General features: G+C 52.3%; 2 protein-coding genes across 18 annotated transcripts in view; one reads left to right on the forward strand and one right to left on the reverse strand.

Annotated features, from left to right (window-relative positions):
- The first annotated feature begins 7 nt into the window (after positions 1-7).
- Positions 8-18,872, forward strand: COMT (catechol-O-methyltransferase). 4 transcript variants are annotated; one of them, XM_084992891.1, is made up of 6 exons: positions 8-46; positions 633-802; positions 13,216-13,501; positions 14,224-14,417; positions 14,684-14,815; positions 17,202-18,872. In XM_084992891.1, exons 3-6 carry the CDS (start codon positions 13,216-13,218, stop codon positions 17,400-17,402), a joined length of 813 nt encoding a protein of 270 aa, XP_084849017.1. In that variant the 5' UTR covers positions 8-46; positions 633-802; the 3' UTR covers positions 17,403-18,872.
- ARVCF (ARVCF delta catenin family member) overlaps positions 18,795-20,401 on the reverse strand; it is a 36,150-nt gene continuing 34,543 nt past the window's right edge. For 8 of the 14 annotated variants that reach the window (XR_014826121.1, XR_014826119.1, XM_084994139.1 and 5 more), the window contains 2 exons: positions 19,827-19,946; positions 18,795-19,473 (listed from right to left, as the gene is read on the reverse strand). Coding sequence is in view for 10 of the 14 variants with exons in the window: in XM_084994139.1 (XP_084850265.1) it covers positions 19,839-19,946 (108 nt within the window). In the remaining 4 variants the exon portion in view is untranslated. The remainder of the gene's footprint in view (positions 19,474-19,826; positions 19,947-20,401) is intronic. The other 6 variants (XR_014826120.1, XR_014826118.1, XM_084994141.1 and 3 more) reach the window with 1 other exon arrangement.

Raw genomic sequence — 20,401 nt, forward strand, 5'->3', positions numbered from 1 at the left:
CAGACCGGGCTGTCTGCCGCGCTGCCTGCACGGACGGCTGCACAAGGTGGGTGCGCCCGCGAGGGTCCACCAGGTGGGGTCCAGACGAGGAGTGGGCGTCTGGGGCCGATCAGGGCGCCTCGGATGTCGGGGAGAATTAGGACTCTGGTGGAGTTCCCCCTGGGGTGGGGTTCTCCGGACCTGGATGGGGGTTCGGACCTGGGATGGGGATCTCCATACTTGGGGTGGAGGGGGTTCTCCGGACATGGGGCGGGGACGGGATCCCTGGACATGGGGAGGCTCCCACCCGTGGTGGGGTCTCTGACCTGAGATGGGGTCTCTGACCTGGGGTGGGGGCTCTGGACATGAGGTGGGGTCTACTGATATGGGGGCCGGTGGTGGGAGGGAGGGGGAGTCGTGGTGCAGGTCCACTTGGTCACAGGGGCCACTACAAGCCTCCAGGACTCAGACCTTGGGGTTGAGGGTGGCTTCTGGGAGAGCTTGGACCTGGACCAGGTTTCAGAATCAGAGTCTGACTCACTGCCCTTGACCTCTGGAGGGAGACAACTGTGGGGTATGGTCAAGGGGCCTAACCACCTCCCAGGGGCACTGCTGGCAGGCCCTGGACTGCCCTGGGCCTTTCCTTTCAGCAGATTGGCTGCCCCACCAGGAAGGGGAAGCTGGGGTATGACCTGCCCCAGACCAGCCTTTTAGGCTTTTCCAGCCGGATTCCTGAATACTGCTGCTTGCCAGGGCTTTCCACTCCTGGGGCATCCTTGAGGCTTGCCCGAAGACTGGAGTTAGGAGAACACAGCAGACTCTGGTAACTGCACAGTAGAGGAAGGACTTGAATCCCTCTAGACTTACTCAGAGAGGGCTGGGCCTTTAAAAGGAGGGTGGGGGAGTTCCCAGGGTGGCCCAGCGGAAATGAATCTGACTAGGATCCATGAGGGCGCAGGTTGGATCCCTGGCCTTGCTCAGTGGGTTAAGGAGCTATGGCTACGACCCCTAGCTTGGGAACCTCCATATGCCGCAGGGCAGCCCTAAAAAAAAAAAAGAAAAAAGAAAGAAAAAGAAAAAGAAAAAAAGATAAAAGGAGAAATGCGGCAGACATTGAGGCTTGAGAGAGTCAGGGAGTGAAAAATTACAAAAAGTGGAAAGAGACCATGGTCCATGTGACACCCATTTACACAGTAGCTGGAATTTGGGCTCCTGCCTTCCTGCAGAAGCTGGGAGGTGCGGCTACAATGGTTGCTTTCTTTGCAAGCAGTAAGTGTTGGCAGGCATCTTGGGAGGCTGGGCTACCCTGCAGAAGTGGCCTTGAGCTTTGTGGCACAGTTAGTGTTTGTTCCAGTCTTTATAGGAGGCCTTTATAGGTGGAGAAGAGGGCTCTGAGGGGCCTGGTTGGGGTCTGTCAGGGAGAATCTCATTGCTGAATGGTTGGAGCCAACAGTAAACCCTGTTTTTGAGTCCTGAGGTCAGCCAGTTGAGAAGATTTCGGATGTTCAATTCTCAGCATCTTTAGTTGGTGGGATGAGGCCATAGTGGCAGCCAGATGGATTTCCTGGCTTGCAGTGTGAATATCTGTGCTGATGGCATAGACATCAGAGTTGCAGGCAAGCCCGTGTCCTGGTGCAGAGCCCAAGGGACATGGGATTTTTGATGGCTGAATGTAATGGCCCACATGTGACGGGTGGTGGTGAGGGGTTCTCTGAAGTTCCTGCCACCTGGTCTGCCTTCAGCTTTCAGGACTTTGTCAGACCCTGAGGGCAGGGCAGCTACAGGACACCCAAATCCAGGAAGGTTCTGAGCAGTCGGCTTTTAGTTCTTAGTGACACTGAGCCAGAGGGAGGGAGGAAAATGGGGAAAATGAATATTTGGAGAGTTGTAGCAGATATTGAGGAAACAGAAAGAACTGGGGGTTTGGTGAGGGGCAACAATGTGAGGTGACAGTGCAGTCTGGTTTACATGTCAGACCTCAGACACGAAGGACAGGCCTGGACCCTTATGACCCACAGTTTGTATTATTTTCTCCACTGGGACAAAATTGCTCTCTGTGGTCATTTCCCTTTTTGTTTTTTTGTTTTTTGTTTTTTTGTTGTTGTTGTCTTTTCTAGGGCCACTCCCGCAGCATATAGAGGTTCCCAGGCTAGGGGTCTAATCGGAGCTGTAGCCACTGGCCTACGCCACAGCCACAGCAACGCGGGATCTGAGCCTCATCTGCAACCTACAGACGACCACTGGCCTACACCACAGCTCACGGCAACGCCGGATCCTTAACCCACTGAGCAAGGCCAGGGATCGAACCCACAACCTCATGGTTCCTAGTCGGATTTGTTGACCACCGAGCCACAACAGGAACTCCCATTTCCCTTTTTGGTCGAAGGTAATCACAGTCATGTTTTTGTTTACAAAATAGTTCAGGTCTCCCTAGACTTGGGCTGATTATTCATATAAGTGCACCGAGAATAATAGTTGACACAGAGCCTTTTTTAAAGTTCGCTCAGTGTAGGTTTTTACAGGGAATCTCAGATTGGACTTCAAAAGTTTCCATGGCTAGGAAATCCAGTCAGGAATGTGCCATCACACTTCACCTGTAGACTTGGTGAACAATTCCTTGTAGAATTCCTCTCTGCTCAAGCCCCCCCCCCCCAATTTGCAGGATATTGGGCCTGCAGAAGGTGACCTATTTTGTTCTCTGAGAGTCTGGGGACCCTGGTTGCCAGGCCTCAGGTTGGGTTTTCTAGAGGGCTTTGTAAGCCTTGGTTCCATAAAGTGACCTCGGTTCCTTAAAACTGTCTAATCAGAGCTGACTCCATGTCATGTCAAATATGACATTCCTTGGTAATACAACCAAGGTTTTCAGTTATGTCCTGTCACAAGAAGAACAGATTCTTATTAAACCTGTACAGATAACTATATTGCCACGAAAGTAGATACTCAATAATAGTTTATGGTTTTTGGAATGATCAGGCAGTAAGAAAAAGATAAAGGCTTTAATTTTCTTTACAGAAATAAAACTTACCAGATTGTTATGAGTCAGAGATAGCTTAAGAGAAAAGGGAAAGGTGTTTTTTTTTTTTTTTTTTTAATATCCAGAAAACGGAACATTAAACAGCCAACAGTATTCTTCCTTTATCAGTTTACCTAGTCTCCTGTAGTTATATTTTGTTCCGCTTGACCTTGGGTTAGCCATTTCGAGCCCATGGGCTTCTCCAGCAGAGTTCTGAGTTCTGGTTGACCCCTGGTCAGAGGTCCCTGCACAGCCTCTTCTGTGGGTCTCTGAGGCAGGTGCTCTTTGTTGCTCATGAAGTATTCTGGCCTGCAGCCCAGTTCACATGCTTTTGGAGAAGCATCAGAGTGAGACAAAATTATCTGCAGCTGACAGAAGACTTAAAATGGCAATTCTTAAAGAGCTCATGAGAGTGGAGTTCCTGACGTAGCTCAGCGGAAACGAACCTGACTAGCATCCATGAGGATGCAGGTTCGATCCCTGGCCTTGCTCAATGGGTTGACCATCTGGCGTTGCCATGAGCTGTGGTGTAGGTTGTAGACTCAGCTCATATCCTGTGTTGCTGTGGCTGTAGTGTAGGCAGCTGTAACTCTCATTTGACCCCTAGTCTGGGAACCTCCATATGCTGTGGGTGTGGCCCTAATAAGGAAAAAGAAAAAGAAAAAAAGGAGCTAATGAGATTTATTCTAAAAACACAAGCAACAGGAAATTTGGCTGTTTCTGTAACACACACACCATTTTATATATATATATATATATATTTTTTTTTTTTTTTTTTTTGTCTTTTTGCCTTTTCTAGGGCCGCTCCCGCAGCATGCGGAGGTTCCCAGGCTAGGAGTCCAGTAGGAGCTGCAGCCACTGGCCTATGCCAGAGCCACAGCAATGCGGGATCCGAGCCACATCTGCGACCTACACCACAGCTCACGGCAATGCCAGATCGTTAACCCACTGAGCAAGGCCAGGGATCAAACCTGCAACCTCATGGTTCCTAGTCAGATTCGTTAACCACTGTGCCACAATGGGAACTCCTAAAATATTAACTGGAATGGAGCTCCCGTCATGGCTAAGTGGTAATGAACCCAACTAGTATCCATGAGTATGTGGGTTCTATCCTTGGCCCTGCTCAGGATCTAGCATTCCAGGATCCAGCATTTCCATGAGCTGTAGTGTAGGTCAAAGACACAGCTCAGATCCCGCGTTGCGGTGGCTGTGGCTGGCAGCTATAGCTCTGACTCAAGTCTTAGCCTGGGAACTTACATACGTCACAGTGCGACCCTAAAAAAGCAAAAAAAAAAAAAACCCTCCAAACAAACCCCAAAACAAAACACACACACACACACACACACATATATGTATATATACACACACATATATATATATGAACTGGAATTATGAGTGATAACTTTATACCAGGATATATGGAAAGCAAGAGCATTGACCAATTTCTGAAATACTTAGCTAATAACATTTACCTGTACAAATATTTTGTGGGGAAAGTTTAAGCATCTCTTATTTGACAGTGCTTCCCATGCAACTGAATGTAACAGATAAACCTAATTTTTTTGGCCATGCCCACAGCATATAGAAGTTCCTGAGCCACGGGCTGAACCCACACTACAGCAGTAACCTGAGTGGCTGCAATGACAATGTTGGATCCTTAACCCACTGCACCACAAGGGAACTCCTAGGCCTAATTATTTCTTTTTTTTTTTTTTTGTCTTTTTGCCTTTATGTGAGCCACTCCCGTGGCATATGGAGGTTCCCAGGCTAGGGGTCGAATTGGAGCTGTAGCTGCCTGCCTACACCAGAGCCACAGCAACTCAGGATCCGAGCCGCGTCTGCAGTCTACACCACAGCTCACGGCAACGCCGGATCCTTAACCCACTGAGCAAAGGCAGGGACCGAACCCGCCACCTCATGGTTCCTAGTCGGATTCGTTAACCACTGCGCCACGACAGGAACTCCTAGGCCTAATTATTTCTAACACCCCTCCTTTTACGAGGTGAAAAGTATAAACCATTGGGATTTTCCAAGGACCCTCTGGGAAATGCCCACACCATTTTGAAATCCAGTCTTCATTTAGGATTGCTTTGGGGAGACAGTTGTCAAAAACATCTGCAGGTTGGAACACTTGATTAAATGGGATCCCAGTTTACTGCAAAACAATAGTTGGTTATCCACCTAACCAAGTGACACAGGAGGAAGCACGAGTACAGAAGACCTGGGCCCTTGACCTGGGGACCTGCGGATCTCCTGAGTCACGAGGTGCACAGGTAGCTTGGTTTTGTATTTGAAGACACAGGAGCTTTGTTTTCCTAGGAAGACTATTCAAAAAGTAAAGAGAAACCATTTACAATCTCTTATTTAAAGCAGACTAATAGAAGTTCCGCTGTGGTGCAATGGGATGGGCAGTGTCTCTGGAGCGCTGGGACACAGGGTTGATCCTGCTGGAGCTGCTGCCAAAAAAAAAAAAAAAGGCAGACCAGTAATCTAAGAACTCTTTGTCATTTTAGTTTTGTGTAGGTACACTACTGATGTTCAGGCTTGTTTAAGAAAACTTTATAGGAGTTCTTTCGTGGCTCAGCAGGTTAAGGTTCTGGTGTTGTTACTGCAGCGGCTTGGGTTGTTAATGGCAATCCAGGTTCAATCCTTGGCCCCAGAGCATCCACATGCTATGTGTGCAGACCTCACTCAGGGGGGTCAGGGATCTGGCGTTGCTGTGAGCTGTGGTGCAGGTGGCAGACACAGCTTGGATCCCATGTTGCTGTGGCTGTGGCATAGGTTGGCAGCTATAGCTCTGAATTGACCCCTAGCCTGGGAACCTCCTTATGCTGTGGGTGCAGCCCTAAAAAGCAAAAAAAAAAAAAAATCCTTTTTTTTTTTTTTAAATAATCTCTAGTTGCATCCATGTTGCTGCAAATGGCAATATTTCATTCTTTTTATGGCTGAGATTATATCTATCTATTTCACATCTTCTTTATCCATTTATCTGTTGAGGGCACTTAGGTTGCTTCCATGTTTTGGCTACTGTGAATAGTGCTGCTGTGCACATTGGGCTGCATGCATCTTTTTGAATTAGAGTTTTCTCCAGTTATAGGCCTAGGAGTGGGATTGCAGGATCATGTGGCTACTTTGTTTTTAGTTTTTTGAGGAACTTCCATATTCTTTTCTTTTTTTTTTTTTTGTCTTTTTGCTATTTCTTGGGCCGCTCCCACAGCATATGGAGGTTCCCAGGCTAGGGGTCGAATCGGAGCTGTAGCCACTGGCCTACACCAGAGCCACAGCAACGCAGGATCCAAGCCGCGTCTGCAACCTATACCACAGCTCACGGCAACGCCGGATCGTTAACCCACTGAGCAAGGGCAGGGACCGAACCCGCAACTTCATGGTTCCCAGTCGGATTCGTTAACCACTACGCCACGACGGGAACTCCAGGAACTTCCATATTCTTCTTCATAAGTGGCTGCACCAATTTACACTACCACCAACAATATGAGAGGGTTCCCTTTTCTCCACACGCTTTCCAGCATTTGTTATTTATAGACGTTTTGATGATGGCCATTCTGACTGGTATGAGGTGGTACCTCATAGTAGTTTTGATTTGCCTTTTACTAGTAATTAGCAGTGTTGAACATGTATATACAAATCTATTTAATCTTAGCCAGCTGTGACTTCACAAAAAATTCCTTTCCCACAAAACTGCAACTTTATTAATTCAGGTTTATTTCCCTCTTTTTTATTTTACTTTAGGACAGAGTGACTCTCCCTCCCTTAACAAAAACACATCCGACATTCTCTGCATACTTTTCACATAAGAACACATCCTATTTTCCTCCCTACTTTGTATACAAAGTTGATTCCCTTTGCTCTAAGTCTGGTAGTAGTTTTAGTCTCACACATTGATTATGATTTTTAACCATTAGCAACCTTATTTTACAGAGAAAACTAAGAAATGTTCATATGCCAGTATTCTGGGGCAGATTAGCAAAGGTTGTGAATATAACACCTCATAATCTGTAAGGAGGATGCTTTTCACAGTACAAATTGTTTGACGGTGGCAAGAACATGTATGTTAACACACCCAAATATCTTTAGCCTCTTTGTATCATATAAACATGAGAAGCCAAAAGTATATAAACTTAAGCATGCCTGATAATGAATGTTTCAGCACTCTATCTGTTGAGAAGTTATTTAGATATTCAATGAATATCTATTTTTTAACTTAACTTGACATAAATAAGGTTGCAAGTTACCAAAAAGATTTTGGAAACTGTTTTTAGGCAGACATATTATAAGACACAATTTTTACTGAAATAAAGTTTGTCAGAACAGTGACCAGATTTGCTTAAAATCAAATTTATCCTTTGTATAATCTTAAACATCTAATGGATGCAAATGAGGTTATTTAACTAGTAAAGTAAGTAGAATAAAAATCTATATTTGCAGTATATTTAATGTTGACAACTCTAAAAGATACACGTTTTATGAAATCAATAATATTAAACTAGTTTTATTTAGCAAAGGTTTACCAAGTAACATGAACTTTGAAAACAGTTTGGTTGGTTTTTATATTTCTGGGAGTTCTGGAAGTATTTAATTTATATAAATTCTTGTTCCTCTGAAGCCAATTAGCTTAGAAATCTTTTTCTTTTTCTTTTTATGGCTGCACCTGTAACATGTGGAAGTTCCCAGGCTAGGGATCTAACTGGAGCTTCAGCCGCGGGCCTATACCACAGACATGGCAACACCAGATCCAAGCCACATCTGTGACCTATGCTGCAGCTCATGGCAATGCCAGATCCTTAACCCAGGGATTAACACTATGTTGGGTTCTTAACCCACTGAGCCACAACAGAAACTCCTAGGATAGCTATAAAGGGATTTAATTAAATTAATTAATTACTTTACCTGTTGATTGATTGATTGCCTTTTTAGGGCTGCACCCTCAGCGTATGGAGGTTCCCAGGCTAGGGGTTGAATCGAAGCTGTAGCTGCCGGCCTATAGCACAGCCACAATAATGCGGGATCTGAGCCACATATGCGACCTACACCACAGCTCATGGCAAAGCCAGATCCTTAACCAACTGAGCAAGGTCAGGGATCGAACCTTCATCCTCATGGATACTAGTCAGATCATTTCTGCTGAGCCACAATGGGAACTCCTATAAAGGGATTTTATAACTTAACTTGGTAATACCATCTGGAGGTAGGAAAATATATAAAAAAAATACAATCACACATAAACATACAGATGTGCAAACAGAGATCTTATGGTTTTCGTTAGAAAATTTTAGCTATGCCTCAAGCATGAATACACGTACATAAAAATCAATAGTTTATGTAAATCTTGGACCTTGTCTTTGCTCCATTTTATATTTTTATCCAAATTGTATTGTGACAGGTAGGGTAGATTAATTACCTGTTCAATTTGAAGACTTAAAGCTTTCTACCAGCATCTGTGAGGAGACCTTTAAGACTTTTTCTCTGTCCTGATATATAATCTTAGGGAGGTGTGGAGTCACTGTTTCCAATTCTTTTTTCTTTTTCTTTTTAGGGCCGCACCCACCCCATTGGAAGTTCCCAGGCTAGGGGTCAAATCACAGCTATAGCCACTGGCCTACCCCACAGCCACAGCAATGTGGGATCCAAGCCACATCTGCCACCTACACCACAGCTCACGGCAGTGCTGGACCCCGACCCACTGAGCAAGGCCAGGGATCCAACCCTCACCTTCATGAATACTAGTCAGAGTCATTTGGGCTGCACCACAATGGGAACTCCCTCCAATTCTTTTTTCTTTTTCAACTTCAGGTGGTTACTTTTGGAGGTCTCTGAATCCCTTGAGAGCCCCTAGTGGGGCAGGGGCCTAAGGTGTCAGTGGCCGTGGGAGATGGGGGGCTGGAGGGGAAGAGAAAGGCCTGGCGGCATGGACAGAGGGCAGAGGAGGCAGGGGCTCAAGCAGAGGCTGCAGGAAGTTGGGGGTGTGGTGCAAGGAAAGGCCTCTGGGAACCACTGAAGACTCACCTTCTCCTTAGCAAGGATGCCATGCAGACTAGAAGGAAGTGAGCAGGGCAGTTGGATGGCACAATGGCAGCAGGGCTCAAGAAAGTTCCTAGGGAGGATTGAGGCGGCCCTGCAGGAGCCTGGACAGACTCCAGCCTAGGAGACACCTTGTGGGCAATGGATGCAGGGTCTGCACCTGGGGCTTTGGGAGGAAGCTCAGGCAGGAAGGCCCTTCCCCTCCCCACAGAGGGGGCCAGGGTGCACCGCGCAACAGGCAACCCCTCAGATGCCCAGGCAACCCTGTCAGGCTCAGCGGGCACAGAGACTCCCATGCATCTGGGCCCTGGGAGATGGGAGTTGTGCTGTTTTTTCTGGATCCTGCTTCCCTGTGGGCTGTGGCACATCCCTTTTTCTTTCTGGAACAGGGAGGATCAGAAACATGGTTGCTTGGAGTTCCCATTGTGGCGCAGTGGTTAACGAATCCGACTAGGAACCATGAGGTTGCGGGTTCGGTCCCTGCCCTTGCTCAGTGGGTTAAGGATCCGGCATTGCCCTGAGCTGTGGTGTAGGTTGCAGACGCGGCTTGGATCCTGCGTTGCTGTGGCTCTGGTGTAGGCCAGTGGCTACAGCTCTGATTCGACCCCTAGCCTGGGAACCTCCATATGCTGTGGGAGCGGCCCAAAGAAATAGCAAAAAGCCAAAAAAAAAAAAAAAAAAAAAAAAAAGAAAAGAAAAGAAACATGGTTGCTTATTTTCTTTGTTTTCCACTGTTTTTACTGTGGTGAAACATACCTAAGTTAAATTTAACTTTTCAACCATTTCTAAGCATACAGCTTGGTGGTGCTAAATGCATTCACATAGTTGTATAAGCATTGCCACTGTTTTCAGAATTTTTTCACTATTCCCAACAGAAACTGTCCCCGTTCAGCAGCAATGACCACCCTCCCCAACCTCTGGTACCCTCTATTCTGCTTTCTGTCCCTGGATTTGCCTCTTCCATGTATTTCGTATGAGTGGAATCACAGTGTCTGTCCTACTGTGTCTGGCCCAGTCCCCCGAGTGCCACATCCGCCAGCTCAGCCATGATGTGGCAGAGGTGTCAGCACTGCTTTCCTTGTGGTGTGTTAACCCGCACTTTATTCATTTTAATGATGAGTGGCCGCTGACAGGGCTTCCTTCATCCGTTCATCTGTTTCCACCTCTTGGCCACTGTGACTCCTGCTGCTGTGAGTGTACGGTGGACAAAGTTTAGGTGCAAGTCCCTGCTCTCAGTTCTTTTGGGGACACACCCAGAAGTAGAATTGCTGGATCACATGTAACTCTATATTTAACTTTTTGAGGAACTGCCAACTGTTTTCCACAGCAGCTGCATCGTCCTATGTTCCGATCAGACGTGCATGAGTTTCTGATTTCTCCACATCCCACCCATGCTTGCATGTCCCTTTTTTTTGGGGGGGGGCAGTCAACCTGATGGGTGTGAAGTGGTACCTTGTGGTTTTAATTGGCATTTCCCTAGTGACCAGTGCTGCCGAGCATATTTTCACGTGCTTATTGGTCAGCAGTTTGTCTTTTTTGGGAATATGTCTATTCAGTTCCTTTGCTCATATTCTAGTGGGGTTGCCATCTCTTTGTCTTTGAGTTGTAGGAGTTCTTTATATATTCAGGATTTTAACCCGCATCACATATGTGGTTTGCAGATTATTTTCTCCCACTACGTGGGTGGTCCTTGGCTCTCCTGATAGTGTCCTTTGATGTACAAAGTTTTTAATTTAGTGAAATTGAATGTATCTATTTGTCTTTTGTTGCCTGTGCTTTTGGTGTCATCTCTAAGATTCCATTGCCAAATTCAAGGCCATGAAGATTTACTGTGTTTTCTTCTAAGAGTTTTGTGATTTCACTCTTCAAGTCAGGTCTTGGGTGCATTTTGAGTTATTTTTTGTATGTGGTGTGAGGTACGCCCTCTTGTGGGTGGAATTCTAGTTGTCCCAGAGCCAACTGTGAACTCTCCCATGGAGGGGTCCTGACACCTTGTAAACACCAATGTGAGGGTTTGTTTCTGGCCTCTCAGTTCTGTCCATTGGTCTTGTGCAAGAACCACACTGCAGTAGCTTCATGGTAGGTTCGAGATCAGGATGTGTGAGTCCTCTAGCTTCATTCTTTTCCAGAATTGTTTTGGCTCATGTGGGTCCCTTAAGACTCCATATGACCTTCAGGGTGGGTGTTGCATTGTGTCTGAGGGTCTCCGCAGGTAATGATGACATCTTGACAGTGTCAGTCTCCAGTCCGTAAATGTGGAATTTTTTTTTTTTTTGTCTTTTTGTCTTTTTTGTTATTGTTGTTGTTGCTATTTCTTGGGCCACTCCCGCGGCATATGGAGGTTCCCAGGCTAGGGGTTGAATCGGAGCTGAAGCCACCGGCCTACACCAGAGCCACAGCAACTCAGGATCCGAGCCGCGTCTGCAGTCTACATCACAGCTCAGGGCAATGCCGGATCCTTAACCCACTGAGCAAGGGCAGGGACCGAACCCGCCACCTCATGGTTCCTAGTCGGATTCGTTAACCACTGCGCCACAATGGGAACTCCGGATGTGTTTTCATTTATGTGTCTCCTTCAACTTCTTTTTTTTTTTTTTTCTTTTGAGGGCCGCACCCACAGCATATGGAGGTTCCCAGGCTAGGGGTCTAATTGGAGCTGTTGCTGCCGGCCTATGCTAGAGCCACGGCAACGCCAGATCCGAGCCGTGTCTGCGATCTACACCACAGCTCACAACAACGCTGGATCCTTAACCCACTGAGTGAGGCCAGGGATCGAATCTGCAACTCATGGTTCCTAGTCAGATTTGTTTCCACTGCGCCATGACAGGAACTTTCCTCAACTTCTTTCAGGCTCTCATGATGCTAAAGTGTCACTGGTGGTGGCCTCATACAGACCCAACCAGACCTCTGTGGCTGTCCCTCCCAGGAGGCCCCTGCCGTGAGGCGGGAGTCAGGAGATAATAGCATTCTGCTCAGAGCTTTGCCCCTCCCCTCTCTTCTGTCAAGAAGCAGGTTTGGAAAGTGTGCTTGGCAAGCCCCTTAAAACCCCCCTAAGGAGTTCTCGTTGTGGCTCAGTGGTTAACGAACCTGACTAGTATCCATGAGGACGAAGGTCAATCCCTGGCCTCACTCAGTGGGTTAAGGATCTGGCATTGCCATGAGCTGTGGTGTAGGTCATAGATGCGGCTTTGATCCCGCATTGCTGTGGCTTTAGTGTAGCCAGTTGACCCCTAGCCTGGGAACTTCCGTATGCCAGGAGTATGGCCCTAAAAAGACACACACAAAAAAGATCCATCCTTTGCTGCTGAGCTCAGAGGAAGAGTGTGGGGGTGGAGCCATCTGGCCAGAGTGGGGCAGGGGGAGAGCTGGCGGGACCACTCTGACCCACTCACCCCTGCTTACTCTGTCCCATTTAAACAGGCCACTGTCCACGCCTCCCTGTTCATTCTCTGCTCTGCCTGCCAAGCTCCTCCTCATGGTCTAGGGTGTTGGGGTCTACAGTCCTGTGCTGTGCCGGAGGGTCTCCCCTCTAAGACCCTTGGCCTGCCTGCTGTTGAGATGGGAGCTTCTCAGAGAGCAGGGTCCTGTGTGGCCGCTGGCTTTCCAAGGTCCTTCCCTTTGTGTGACCCCATGAGTGACTATTGGCCTTTCCCTGTGTATGACCTGAGTGACCACGGGTCCCAGAGGAAGCGTCACGCCTTTCTTGGTATTTAATCCTTTTTTGTCTTAACCCTCTGCTCCAGTACCAGCTCATCTGACTGGGGCCCCAGACAATTGCCCAGAGGGGCCCTTGCCAGAGAGTGCAGGAGAGGGCCCCCTGAAAGTGATGTCCTTAGGCTGCCAGGGAAGGTAAGAGGCAGCTGGGGGTGGGGGCAGCTGTGACTGGCAGCCCCCAGCAGGACAGCTAGATGAAAGATGAACCTGCTCTCACTTGGGGCATGGCTGCAGCAGGAAGTGGTTTGCAGGTGGGGCTCTGCTCACTGGGAGCTGGCAACCTGGCATCTGGCTGGCCTCTGAACCTTTGGCCCCATCAGCACAAAGGGGCAGAGCAGCACTCCCAAAGTGGGATGGTGGATCAGCCAGGAGAGCCAGTCGCTAAAGCCAAGGGGCGTGGTGCTCCCAGGGGGCCGTGAGGCTGCCTGGCCCTAGCCTTCTGCCCTCCCCTTCGCCCCACCCCTTCGCAGATGCTAGAGGCCCTGCCCCTGCTGCTGGCAGTCTGCTCCTTGGTCCTGGTGCTGCTGACACTGTTGTGGCTGCTGCCACACCCGAAGTGCTCTCTCATCTTCATTGCCTGGGAAGAGTTTATCCTGCTTCCCGTCAGGAACCTCCTCATGGGCAGCAGCAAGGAACAGCGCATTCTGCAATATGTGCTGCAGCACGCAGTGGCGGGGGACCCAGAGAGCGTGCTGGACACCATCGACACCTACTCCTCTCAGAAGGAGTGGGCCATGCACGTGGGCAGAAAGAAAGGTAGGCAGTGTGGCAGCCAGCACGGGAGAGGCCATGGTTGCCATGATCCCCGGTGTGGGCTGAGGCCCAGTCTCCCACACCCCGGTGAGGTTCAGGCCCTGACACGCGTGACCCTGTCCCCATGCAGAGGGAGGGATGTTTGATGATAAGCCCCTGGAGGTGCTGTTCCAGGTGGCCTTGCTCACAGGGGCCAGAGGCCACAGCAGTCTCCTTGGGAGCCCTGCACTCTCACGCCATCTGGCAGAGCCAGTGCTGGCACAGGGCGGGCAGTGCCTCCTGGGTGTTCTGGCTGGGCATGAAGGCATATAGCAACCCTTGGACCCTGCCTGGTGCAGATTCCAGGCCCTCCCCCAGGCCACCTCCTGACCTTTGGCCTCTAGCCTGGGTCACATGCCCCCTGTACCCAGAAGTTGGACCCTGATGACAGATGTAATAGCCACGGTCTGGCCCCCTTGGACCTTCTGACAGTGTCTGGCTCAAGGAAGCTGGGAGGCTCTGAGTGCCACCTGAGGACACAGTGGGGTGTGGTTTCCACAGAGGGCAGCTCTGATTCAGGATGAGCATGAGTCACCCAAAATGGTGGGAAAGAGGGAACAGCATGTGTGGAAAGCACAAAGGCCTGACGGGCTGGAGTTGAGAGGGGCTGCCTCTCAGTGGAGAGGGAGCTGAGCCAGGAGTGGGAGTGGACCAGCCCCTTTGCCTGCTCATCTCCACCCCCGCAGGCCAGATCGTGGACACTGTGGTGCAGGAGCAGCGTCCTTCTGTGCTGCTGGAGCTGGGGGCTTACTGTGGCTACTCGGCTGTGCGCATGGCCCGCCTGCTGCTGCCCAGCGCCCGGCTGCTGACCATCGAGCTTAACCCTGACAATGCTGCCATCGCCCAGCAGGTGGTGGACTTCGCAGGCCTGCAGGACAGGGTACGCTGCTGTCCCAGGGATGACAGATGTGGACACTGAGACTCTGGGGGACCAGGAGAGCAGGGAGGGCTGGGTCATAGCGAGGCCACATTTACCCAGCTGGCTGGCATCCAGTTTTACAGAGCAGGAGACCTGAGACTGCCCAGAGGAACGGGCAGAGCCAGGACCTGTCTCCCAGAACCCCAAAGTAAATTGCCAGTGGGCATGCATGGGGTTTGGGTGGGCTGTTTGCCCTGGGGGCCGGACACTGACAAGGGCTCTTCCAGGTGACCGTTGTCGTCGGGGCATCCCAGGACATCATCCCTCAGCTGAAGAAGAAATATGATGTGGATACGCTGGACATGGTCTTTCTTGACCACTGGAAGGACCGGTACCTGCCAGACACGCTCCTGCTAGAGGTGAGCCTTACACATGGCTGCTAGGTCAATGGGCCTCAGCCCCTGAAGAGCCAGGTTCCCCAGCTGAGCCCTGCCATGGGGGCCCAGTGGCTTGGGCTGGCCCGCCTGAGGTCAGGACATGATGGGGAGCAGGGGGCTCAGGGGCCCAGGCAGCATGGATTCTGAAGGAGAGGGGTTCTGGGCAGAGGGAGTGGCCAGGGTCCCACCAGGTGGCAAGGTGGCAGGGAGGGTGAATCTAGGGACCAAAACACCTGGGCTGAGAGGGCCCAGGGCTGGGGAGGCAGGAGGAGGACAGCCTAGTGGCCGTGCGGCTCCCCTACCCATCCTGATCCTTGTCGTGCGGCCCCTGTGCCCCTATCCCCCATCCCCCATCTCCAGTCTGTCCATCCCTCAGAGCCAGCTGCTCGGCCAGCACCAAATGGTGACCAGTGGGACTGCGTTGTCCCCAGGTAGGTGGGGCTTGGAGCCCTCACTGAGCTCAACACTGATGGCCACCACCTCATCCCTCCTGGGCTGTCAAAGGGACACTTAGTGGTTTGGGACACTCTGGCCCATCATGGCCTCCCTGCCCAACCAGCATGGGGTGGCTACCTCAGCTCCCCCACAGGCTGGGCAATGCCTGGTGCTGAGGGATGCTGAGCATGGGGGGCACAGCCCCTGGAGCCAGAGCTGGAGGCCAGGCAGGTCCTGCCCCAAGAGGTTCTGGTGTGGGTGTGGAGGGCTAGGCACCTGCACGTGGCGAGAAGGGGCCAGCACTAGACTGGTGGGTGTGAAAGGGCACAAGTATTCTGGGGTCAGGCAGAGGGGTGGTGGTGGCCAGGGCCGTGTGAGGTTTGACGCACAGGCAGGAGTACAGCAGGGGAGGGCAGGTTAGACCTGTCTTCCAGGAAGACCCTGTTGTCTGTGCGGAGTGGAGGGGGTGGTGGTGGGAAGGTGTTGCGAGGGTACCCAAGGCCAGGGCTGGGGCGGCTGTAGGGAGCACACCTGGGCAGGGACCAGGCAGCCACCCATCTGGACTTACGTCGCCAAGCGGGGGGGCGGTTTGAGCAGCTTTGGTGTGTGTGGTAATTATGGGGTCTGCATTGATAGAAAAGCAGCAAATATTGCCCTTTGTAACTAAGAAACTAATAGTTTTCTCACTGTGCTTGTTCAAAGGTGGTAATTATCTCAGAAGAAGAGAAATCATAAATTGGGGACATGCCCTGTGCAGCCCGATAGCATCCCTCTCTGTCAGGGTGAGGGGCTGGCGGGGCAGGTGGGCAGTTCAGACCACAGGCTGCTTGGAGGTGGGCTCGGTGTCACTGAGGCCTCTCCACTGGTTGTTTGGGTGTCCTCACAGCAGGGCGGCTCCCCCAGAGGGGGAGGACTAGGAGGCAGGAGGGCTAGGCACAGTGCCTGTGTGACTGACCCCTTCCGGACCCTTCCGCAGCAGGCCACACTCCTGTGGGTGGAAGGAGGGCAGGGTCAGGGGACACTGGATCCAGTTCTAGCCCTCAGGGGGCAGCCTGGCTTTTGTTCCCTCCTAATGTCCTTCGGCATACACAAGCAGCTCATGCATTTGCTGCCAGATCTGAGGTGCTCTCCTGGGGCGGGGTGCTGGGGTTGGGGGGGGCGTCTCCTCCAGGGCTGCCCTCTGTTTTTGTTCAGATTCTGGCTTGCAGATGTCCCAGCCTCACTGACCTCACAGCTGTGTTTTCCATTCTTGCCTGAGGGCTGAAAGCAAGGGAACCACCACCAGAGAGACTGGAGGGGTGCATAGTGGTCCCCGCATCCCTAAGCCACCAGGAGGTGCCCGTCCACACCTCTGGTCCTGCTGGCAACTTAAGACATGCTTGGGGCCCCTTGCTTGATTCTGGTATCTGTGTTTTTTTTAGCTTTTATTTAACGATTATGTAAAGAGAGCTTTGAGCTTCACCCCCTCCCTTAGGCAAACATTTCTTATCAAGGTTTTATGTAATTGTTTTAAGCAGCAACTCCCCCAGATTGGACATGACCCTGCTGGGGCTCCTCCTGCAGAGCGGGTGGAGAACGCTGATCCACCAGGGTCCAGGTGCTGGTGGAGATGGGATGCCTCAAGGATTGAGCAGGGTGGTCCTGAACCTCCAGTGACCACCGCCAGCAGCTCTGGACACCAGGCATCTCTCTGACCTGGAGAAGCCCCATGTTCCTGGTGCCAGGTGACTGAGGGCCAACTTGGCCTTAGTCACGTCTGTAGCCCCATCACCCCCTCACCCCCCCCACACACACACTTCATGAGCACCTACTATGCTGGAGGGGCTGGGGTGCAGAGCCCTTCCTGCAGAGGGAACTACCAGGGGAGCTGGGTGGGGCAAGGCTCACTGAGCATCCTGTTCCTCCACCCCTCCAATGTCCATCTGTCCTACAGGAATGTGGCCTGCTGCGGAAGGGAACGGTGTTGCTGGCCGACAACGTCATCTGCCCGGGGGCCCCAGATTTCCTGGCACACGTGCGAGGGTGCGGCCGCTTCGAGTGTACACACTTTAGCTCATACCTGGAGTACTCGCAGATGGTGGATGGCCTGGAGAAGGCTGTCTACAAGGGCCCAGGCAGCCCTGCACAGCCTTGACGGCCTGCCCTGTGCCAGCTCCCTCTCCAACCCTGGTTCTGGAGGGTGCAGTGAACCCACTTCTGCCAACTTCGCTTCTGCTAGTATCTATCTGTCTGTCTTCCATGCAGCCCCCTTGAGGCCAGTGAGGCCCAGGCCTGCCCACACGGGTCCGCCCCAAGTGCAACCAGCTCACCTTGCAAAATCACCCCAATAAATCTGGAAAGTATCTGCCTATAAAACCAGGTCAGTCAGGCAGTGCCTGTGACGGTGTCACTCACCCCCACCAGCATGCCAACAGGGCAAACCCAGCAGATGCTGGAAGCGGGGACCTGTTGGGCTGTGCAGGCATGCAGCCTGCCTTTGAGGTCTGTCATCACCAGGTGGCAGCAGTGCCTCAGGAGTGGCACCCTACACCTCTATTCCAGAGCTTTCGCCTCTTTTTTAAGTCAGAAATGCAACTTCTTTACTAAAAGCAGCTGTTAATAATCTTACATACAATATCATGTTTAAAAGATATACTGCAATAGAAATGAAAGATTTGAGTATTTAGCTAAAAGATGAATGGAGTGCTTCTCTTCAGCCACCACACTGCTCCTTTTGTCCCCTGGTGTCCTCATCTTTGCATCAAACATGCTGCCCCCACCCCCACCCCAGACGCTAAGGCTGTAGACTGGCCACAGCAGTGCCAGGGGTCAGCCCTGCTCAGTGCTGCTTCTGTGGCCAGGCCGCGGTACCTGCTATAGCCCCATGGGGATGTCTCCAGGCAGGGCTGAGCCTAACCGGGGCCACCCCACCTGGGAGACCAGAACAGGGTAGCCATCCATGCTTCAGGCCCACGCTGGGGAAGGTGGACATGGCCGGCCCTACAGCAGCGCCAGCTGCAATCTGGCCAGCACCCAGCCTCCCAGGGCAGAGTGGAAACACCGGCCCCACTCCCACTCTGCCCCACTAAGACCAGCTGGGGCACTTCTGTGGTTGCCCAGCTGGCAAATGAAGGAGTGAAGTTGGCCTGTATCTACCTAAATCCAGTGCCACCAGCCCTGACCCTGCTGTTCTAGCCTCAAGACCCCTAAAGGGTTTGATCTCTGGCCACCTCAGGCTCCCCAGGGTCCCAACAGAGGTTGGGGTCCTAGATCCCAGGGTCACCCTCCTGATTGGGTCCACCTGTGCCCAAGACCAGCCACCAGGCAGGACACTATCCCGGAACTCAGGGCCCTGCTAACCACCCAGGATCAAGCCTACTGCTCTTTGTGTATAGAATGAGAATGCCTGTGGGGAAACAGCCATGGGGCCTAGGAGGTGAGCTCCCACTGGACACAGCAGACATCACAGAGGTGGGGGCCACCTCCGCCCACCCAGCAAATGAGGGGGCAGTGGTGGAGAGGGAGTTGAGCCTCAGAAGACAGAAAGTTCCTTTACTGCTTTTTTTAATTTTCAAGTTTTCTTACAAAAATTTAGATGTTTACCAATACAGTCTTTAATGCTTTTCGTCAGTGTTTTTCTTGTTTATAAGTCGCAAACAGCAGGCACTGAACAGCAGTCCCCCCACTGCTGCCAAAGGTCAGTCCCAGAAGTGCCCCTCGGGCCAGAGCTGCGCAGGAGAGGCCCAGCTGTGGGCCCCACGCGTCCAAGGGCGGGTGGGGCAAGCAGCCTGACCCCCTGCTCACTGCCTCCAAAGCCTCCGTGTGCGCCGACCCTGAGCAGCCCCAGACTAGGGGCCCAGGGAAGCCCCTCCACCCTCCAGGTCCGACTCCTTCCCTGAGCGCCCCCTGCACGGCTGCGGGGCCCTAGGACCCACCAGGCGGCCCTCGCCTGGGTCGGCCAGCGCCCCGCCAGCCTCTCACTCGGACACAGCACCACGTGGGTGAACTAACTGGCCCAGGACTTGGGAGGGAAAGAGTGAGGGCGGGGAGGGAGACGTGTCCAGAATGGCCGCCCCACCCCCCCGCCCCCGCTCCGGCTCTGTCGAGAGGCGCTACCGGCCCCCGCCGCCAGGGGGCGCCGAGCTCCACAGCTGGCTCTGCGCGGCCAGCGCTGAGGTCCCTTCTTCGGAGATCAGATCCTAGGAACCAAAGGCTGGGCCCAGACCCTGAGAAGGGAGAAGGGCGGGCTGAGCGAACCGGGAAGTGGAGCGAATGGAGGTGTGGACAGACGTGGGCAGCTGCCCCCCAACTTGCAGGTCCTCGAGGATGGGACCGTGCTTGGGGCGTTCGAAGGTGTGGAGGGACCCCACCCCCTGCCCCATCTGGCCCCATGCCCTCCGGGACCCGATAGCTCCTCCCTCTTAGACTCTGGCCCTTCATCCCTCCCGTGGCTTTACAGGACCGCTGAGCTCAAGGCCAGCCTGCGGGGAGCGCGCGGGGAGAATAGAGCAGACAGCCAGCGAGGTGAGGTCCTGCCTGGATAGGCAAGGTCGGGTGGGTGGAGGTCAGACAAACGTACCCGGCATGCAAACTAGACCCAGGAGTCAACGGGCTGAGGCTTAGCATCCCCCACGGCGTCCACCAGCCTGACCGCGGGCCTGCTGGGCCCCAGAGGAGGAACCTTCCTGGTGGGGTTGGGCTGCAGCAGACAGGCAGTGGGCAGGAGAGCATTAGAAGCAGAACAAGGCAGGTTAGTCAGGGCTGGCTGGTGGGGGCTGAGTGGTCAGTGGGCAGGGCTGGGGGCAAAGGGAGCTGAGCAAGTGTGGCTCAGAGCTGCTGAGTGAGTGTGGCTGAGAAGAGTCCTGTGCCCAAAGCATTGGCGCAGAGCAGGCATCAAGGGCTGCCCTGGAGGCGAGGCCATGCAGGCCATCGCACGCACACGCATGCAGGGAGGGATGCAGACACGCTTGCTCAGGCTCCCCCAACAGCCCTCTGTCCTGTGCCTCCTCTCTCCCAGTGGCTATGAGCTTCCAACCACTTGCACCCGCAGGCTGGCTCCAATGGGAGGTTGCTGAGACAGAAGGGCCACTCCCTGAACCAGTCTCTTGGCCCAGTGGCCGGCCTGCAAGTGAGTCCCACCCCGGGCCCAAGGCA

The sequence above is a fragment of the Sus scrofa genome, chromosome 14 (genome assembly GCF_054392235.1).
Source record: "Sus scrofa isolate SSC_HxYL_T2T_F1_AM1 chromosome 14, Sscrofa_HxYL_maternal_Yorkshire_Landrace_v2.0, whole genome shotgun sequence".
NCBI lineage: Eukaryota > Metazoa > Chordata > Mammalia > Artiodactyla > Suidae > Sus > Sus scrofa.

Excerpts from the sequence above, each read along its gene's own strand:
- COMT (XM_084992891.1), top strand. The coding sequence starts at position 13,216 with ATGCTAGAGGCCCTGCCCCTGCTGCTGGCAGTCTGCTCCTTGGTCCTG. Across the intron at positions 13,502-14,223 it reads GCACGTGGGCAGAAAGAAAG|GCCAGATCGTGGACACTGTG; the intron begins GTAGGCAGTGTG and ends CCACCCCCGCAG. Across the intron at positions 14,816-17,201 it reads CAGACACGCTCCTGCTAGAG|GAATGTGGCCTGCTGCGGAA; the intron begins GTGAGCCTTACA and ends TCTGTCCTACAG.